General features: G+C 33.5%; 1 protein-coding gene across 1 annotated transcript; it reads right to left on the bottom strand.

The window, feature by feature from the left end:
• Window positions 1-356: 356 nt before the first annotated feature.
• Window positions 357-1022, bottom strand: LOC122028018 (nuclear transcription factor Y subunit B-4-like). Its single transcript, XM_042587034.1, has one exon. The coding sequence runs from the start codon at window positions 985-987 to the stop codon at window positions 403-405; it is 585 nt and encodes a 194-aa protein (XP_042442968.1). The 5' UTR covers window positions 988-1022; the 3' UTR covers window positions 357-402.
• Between the last annotated feature and the right edge of the window lie 5169 nt (window positions 1023-6191).

The raw sequence follows: 6191 nt of genomic DNA, 5'->3' as shown, positions 1-6191 counted from the left end.
TCAAATTTAAGGTTAGAAATATGAAAGAAGTGTTCATCAATTCATATTGAAGCTCCAAATTAAGAAAGAATGTTGTCTATTCTAAGAAAAGTCTAAGCTTGTTTTGAAATCTTATCAATCATATAATATCAGTTTAATTTGTTCATGTTTTTAAAAGTGCAGTAATGTATTACGTTTCAAACACCTGCACAATATCAACATGCATCATATTCTACTATATTTTCTTGGGTGCGACTAATATAAGTCCAGAGATTATCTAGTTATCACTTTTTGCATAGGTTGACAGGTCCATGAATTAGATAAATGAACATTCATCACCTGAGATTTTATCATTAAAAAAAAAGCCATGGAAAAGAAGCAGGAAATCATTTCCATTACCATTCATTGCAACCTATTGGACTATCAACCTCTTGGATGATTCATTGGACACCTTCCAGAGGAACCAGCCTTTGAGATAGATAATTCATCAACAATATCGATTACAGTGTTTCTATTTAGTTTGGAAGTAGATGCCCTCTCCTCATGTTCCTTGTACCTGATCAAGTATCTCTTCATGGCATTCCCATAATAGTCTAGCCCAAGTGTCTTCATAGCACTACAAATGTCATCTCCATTGACGCTCTTGCGATCATCCTTGTGGCATATGTCCGCAGCCTCTCCAGTGATGAAGCCAATGAACTCGGAAGCACATTCTTGCATGGTTTCTTTTGCTTCCTTGGATATCTTGGCATTAGGCGGAAGTACTTTCTTCATGATTCGCCCCACATTAGCGATCGGCAGTAGATGTTCTTGCAGCTCACTAATGCATGCATCTCCTGAAAAGCTACTTGTGGCATTTGGGGCATTGCAGTCATGGCCTTCAGGCATGCCTTCCATCTCAAGGGAGAAGCTAAAATTCATGAATAGGTTTACACATGTACCTCCTACTTCCCATGCCCTTAGAAGGGAACACATCAACATGGCATATATCAACAAATGCTCTGGCATTTTTTTACAACTATTTGAGTATAAAGCAGAATGTAAATGGTCAGGGTCTTTTTTCTTGAACTACTCACGAAAGGAAGATTATATTGGTGCTCCGAATCCTAACATTATTCGGTGTGTCGGTTGGTCATTCCTCAACTTAACTATTAGTGGAACAACTTGTTTTAAAGAACAGCCACACTTTTGGCTATTCTAGTAAGAATAAGGATTGTATGTACTATAGTGAATCTTGTTTTCTTTTTATGAACTTTAGTCAGCTTTCTTATGGCTAGTTTGATATAGGTGAGCATCTAAAGGCATTTTTTTTTACAACTTATGAGAGAATGTGGTACAGTTACTTAAAGCTTCATATAACTCAATAAACTGAAACATATTATTAGAGACGGGTTATAAAATAGAAAAAGTAAGTTCTTGATGTTATATAAGAAAACTACTATTCTCAGTATAGAAGTAATAAAAAATTTGATCAATACTCACGTACAAGAAAAGGTTAGGTTATAAAATAGAAAAAGTAGGTTCTGGATGTTATATAAGAAAATTACTATTCTCAGTATACAAGTAATAAAAAATCTGATCAATACTCACGTACAAGAAAAAGTTCGGTTATAAAATACAAAAAGTAGGTTCTGGATGTTATATAAGAAAACCACTATTCTCATTATACAAGTAATAAAAAATCTGATGAATAGTCATGTACAAGAAAAAGTGATCATTATTGAGACGTTAATTGGTTGCTAAATACATTTAGCAATGGATTAACGATAGAAATGATCGGTTGCTAATTTTTTCATTGTTATTTCTAATGACCAATTTTGATTCCGTCACTAAAATTGACTACCAAATATAATTTATTGGTTGCTAATTTAGCGATCGAATATAATTTATCATTTGCTAATTTAGCGATCAATTTTTAATTTGATCTCTAATTTTAGCAATTGATATTTTATATTTAGTTGTTAATTTTAGCAACTGAATCAAAATCAAACATTAAAAATAACGACAAAAAAGTTAGCGACCGATATTTTATTGGGTCACTAACATTAGCGATCGATATTAATTCGGTCGTTAATTTGCAATTGAAAATTTTATTCGATCACTATTTAACAGCCGAATTTTATTTTGGTTGTTAAATCGGTCGTTAATTTTACATTTTCTTGTATCAACTATGTATATCTCAATTTACATATCAATGTTGCATGAAACCCTAGCAATACTGACACTCGACAGGATAGCGATTATCCCGCGAACTAAAGACAGAGGAGATCGTAGAACTTAAAAAAAGAGAAGGCTAAAAAATAAGGAAAATTCATCAAATTTACTAGAAAAGAAAACTTTGTTGATGAAAAAAGGATTAATTCTTATAAAGTTATTTATGTGTTTATATGAACTCTAGACCCTATAACTAAGAAAGGGAAGAAATCCTAATATATGAACTTTAATTTCAATCTTGTAAAAAAATAACAAGGATCTTTCCAAAAAAGGAAATCTCTTGGAAGAAATCGAAATAGATAAACTAGGACTCATAAATATCAGAAATATCAAAATTATCCTAAATACTATAAAAATAAAAATTACTAAAACAATAGTAATAAAATCTTCAAAGGCTCGGTTGAGAGCCTAAATGGTGGAATTTGGGTCTGAAATTTAGTCGTTATGGGTTCCTCCGTAACAAATATAGATTTTGAAATTTTACACGTGTGATCGTCAATAGAACTTGATTCCAAATACCGAATAAAAAATTATGACTCTTTAAAATTTGGATTGCTCCTGCATGAAGTACATAGACACAACAATTCATGTGATTAAAACGAAATATAGACACAACAATTCATGTGAGGCAGCTTAACATATTCTCTTTGCAACTTCAGTATGAAAATATATTGCAAAACTTTCTATGTTTTCTTCAAGCTACAAGAGAGATGTTGCTCTTCTATTATTTCCTAACAAATTCAGTGCACAGTATGTTGATCATCTTATTATTTAGTAATTCATATGCCAAATATGATAGTCTCGGTTGATTTTGTACTTTGGATACTGAGATAAGGACTTATATTAATAAAAAGTACAAATAAAGGACCATGTGATCATAGACAATAGAGAACTCATTACATCGAATGAAGGGGAAAACATAGATAGTGCAGTGTGCACATTATGATGAGCAAGAACAATAGTTAAGTAACTCTGACTATTGTCTGCCATTAGTCTAGTTCTAACCCTAGATCAAGGAAATGGTACTAAAATCTATAAAGTCTCAATTATTTCAATCTACATGCTGAATATTCTTTCATAACATAAAGGAGACACTTGTTGACAAGATGTGCTATACACATAAGCCTTAGCACAAAGGGTCATAGCTCTCTTCAAAATCTCGATAACAAATTGAGGGATCAAAGTGAAAGAACTGCATTCATACCAGAAGTGAAAGATTTTTTACAGCATTAATCAGATTAATCCTTATTAACTCTATTCTTGCTGTTTCAGAAACTTTACAAGTTAAGCTTCAAGTCATCACTTTGTTATTTTGGAAAAACAGCATATACTCAACATGATCATATGCAACAGAAATTTTATTTTTGAACTTAAAATTATTGGTAATTAAGATGTTTTTCTAAGCTCTCAGTAAGTGAATTAGTTCCTATGATATTAGTTTGCCAGTGCAATTTTAATTTCTGTTATTGATGATGAGAATTCCATTGTTCATCACAGAATTTCAGTTATTCTATATTGCATTGGTCTGCGTCAACCTTTTGGCTGCAACAAATTGATTATATTGAAACTTCTCATTCTTCTTTTAACAGAAGCACCACATTTAACCCTAATACTCAAAGATTCAAATATATTTTTTTAATCGGGGTATTTAGCTCTTTGAACTTATTAATCCTAGAGGCCACTAGACTAGTTTCACAGATTTTTTTCTACTGACCATGAAGGTAAATTAATCTAAAAACACAGATAAATTTTGACGAATAGTCCAACATCACGAGTAATTCAAACATCACGGACATATGATATATCCTACTTGAGATTTAAATTCTCACTACATGGAGCTCGTCCTATATTTTACCATTGCCCCGAGACAAGATTCAAGCCCTTCTCGAACTTAATCCAAAAAGAACTGTGGATCATTATTTCTCTTAAAAGTTGAGAATTTTAATAGTTAATTAATAAGGAGCTGCGCAGTACTTTCTCATTAGTTTATGTCCAACAGATATCACGGTTGCCAAAGTTAAACTAATCAATCAAGATCATGCAGTTTGTGATGACTAATTAGTGCTATGAATTTTTTTAGTACAATGCCAAAGTTAGAGCAACATATTATCTAGGGTTACTAAATCATGTCTTTGGACAACCAGATTTTATTCCTCCTAGCTCGTGCCACATAACCATAAATAGTACAGATTACACGAATCTCAAACCTAGAACCCACACCGATAAGAACAAAATGACTGTAGTGTTTTTACTCCAATACAGTGGAAACTTCAAACTAAGCCAAATTAAGGAGCAAAGCCCTAGGAATTTTAAGTCTTTTGAGGATTATATTTGCATTTATTGTGGGTTTATCTTGTTTAAAATCAGAGGAGATGAAACACTGGGTATGTGGCTCTGATGTTGACTGTGAAAAGACTCCACGGTGAAAATCAAAAATGTCGTGTGATCTTGCGTATCAAAAATAAAAAGTAGAGGAAAAAACATCAGCAACTGGATCAGGGAGGGGTCCTCGGCACATGCACTTTGACGCTCAAGTCAAATAGGTGTTTGAGAGAAATACAATGAATAATGGAAGTGAAAAAAGTGGAATATGAGTGCCTTAGGTTGAGTTCGCGTAATGTAACATATCTGTGCCTCTAGATGGAGACCCGCTTTTAGAGTGTTACTTTTACTCTCTGTATGAATCTTGATGTATTTCCCAAAAAGGACCAACTCTTCTGTCTCTATGATAACTTTTCAAAAATGGACTCACCATTTCTGTATTTTGTAGTGTAGAAGCTTCCTCACACAGACAACACAAGGAATATTCCTTTGACGCCCTGACAGTCATTACACAAAATGCCAAGAAGGAATATTAAGTCGTTGAGTATGTGGACCACCTATTTGCTTAATGGATAGGCTAACTGGCTGACCGAATCCTCTTTGTAGTCCGATAAAGGATGGATGTCACACCTAAGGACTTAGCGTACGCTTAGCCCTTATACTTATGTAAAGAGTTTGGTCTAGTCGGGTCATGTGTCCAGCATGTCTGATTGGACCTCTGGTTTGATTAGCTAGAGCACTTGGTGGAGTTACCTGACTCAGCTTTGAATGCCACTGATACAGCTCAGGGCTTTGTTGACTCTGAGGGACTTAGTGCTCGATTGGCTAGACCATTCGATCGAGATATACATGATTGAGCCAATGTCGTGTGTCAATTCCTCTTGGACTTTGACCGCCATGCCACCTGACTTTCTTGACTTTGACCCGACTTTAGGGACCCACATTATTTGCTGTATCATGGGCTAAAGCTAATGTTTAACAAAAACAATGTATTAGAGTAAAAAGTGATATCACTCAATTTAAGCAGTTTAGTAATGCCGACTCTACGATAAGATACATACAAGTAAATTATAGGGAGTATTTTACCTTAGCACAATGACCTTTTATATGGGAATGGTCAGACAGCAACATGAATATCAAACTATATATGTTAGCCAATTAGCGCAAAAAGAAAGGAAAAAATAGATCAATTATCTATATAACAATTAAATGTACACTAAAAAAAGCTAAATTAGCAATGGAATTAATATTTAGTCACTAATTAACAATCAAATATTATAATTAGTAACCGAATATTATTTCGATCTCTAATTTAGTCATGGAATTAATATTTCAGTGCAATATCGGTCATCCTTGTTGGATCGATAAAGACGAGAGAGGGAGGTGTGAATCTCATTCGTTCAAAATCTTGTCTTTTCATAATAATAAAAATAAAAAGAGTTAAGTAGCGGAAATAAAAACAAATAAAGACAAAAGACAAGTCTCCTTTTTTACTTGGTTCGGTGCCCAACTGACTCCTACTTTAAGGCCCATGATCTTTGATCACTTTCATTGGGAAAATCCACTAAATGATGAAATAATACAAGTATAAATACAATGTGCAAGAAAAATAAAGATACTGACAAAATAGAAATGAAGATGAATCTTGGTTGTCGGTGAGCCTTCCGAAGTCGTAG

The sequence above is a fragment of the Zingiber officinale genome, chromosome 10A (assembly GCF_018446385.1).
Source record: "Zingiber officinale cultivar Zhangliang chromosome 10A, Zo_v1.1, whole genome shotgun sequence".
In the NCBI taxonomy this organism is placed as follows: Eukaryota; Viridiplantae; Streptophyta; class Magnoliopsida; order Zingiberales; family Zingiberaceae; genus Zingiber; species Zingiber officinale.
Note: the sequence above shows the minus strand (reverse complement) of the source record. Positions and strands in the feature narration are given on the sequence as shown.

Coding starts and splice junctions, on each gene's coding strand:
- LOC122028018 (XM_042587034.1), bottom strand. CDS start 987: ATGCCAGAGCATTTGTTGATATATGCCATGTTGATGTGTTCCCTTCTA.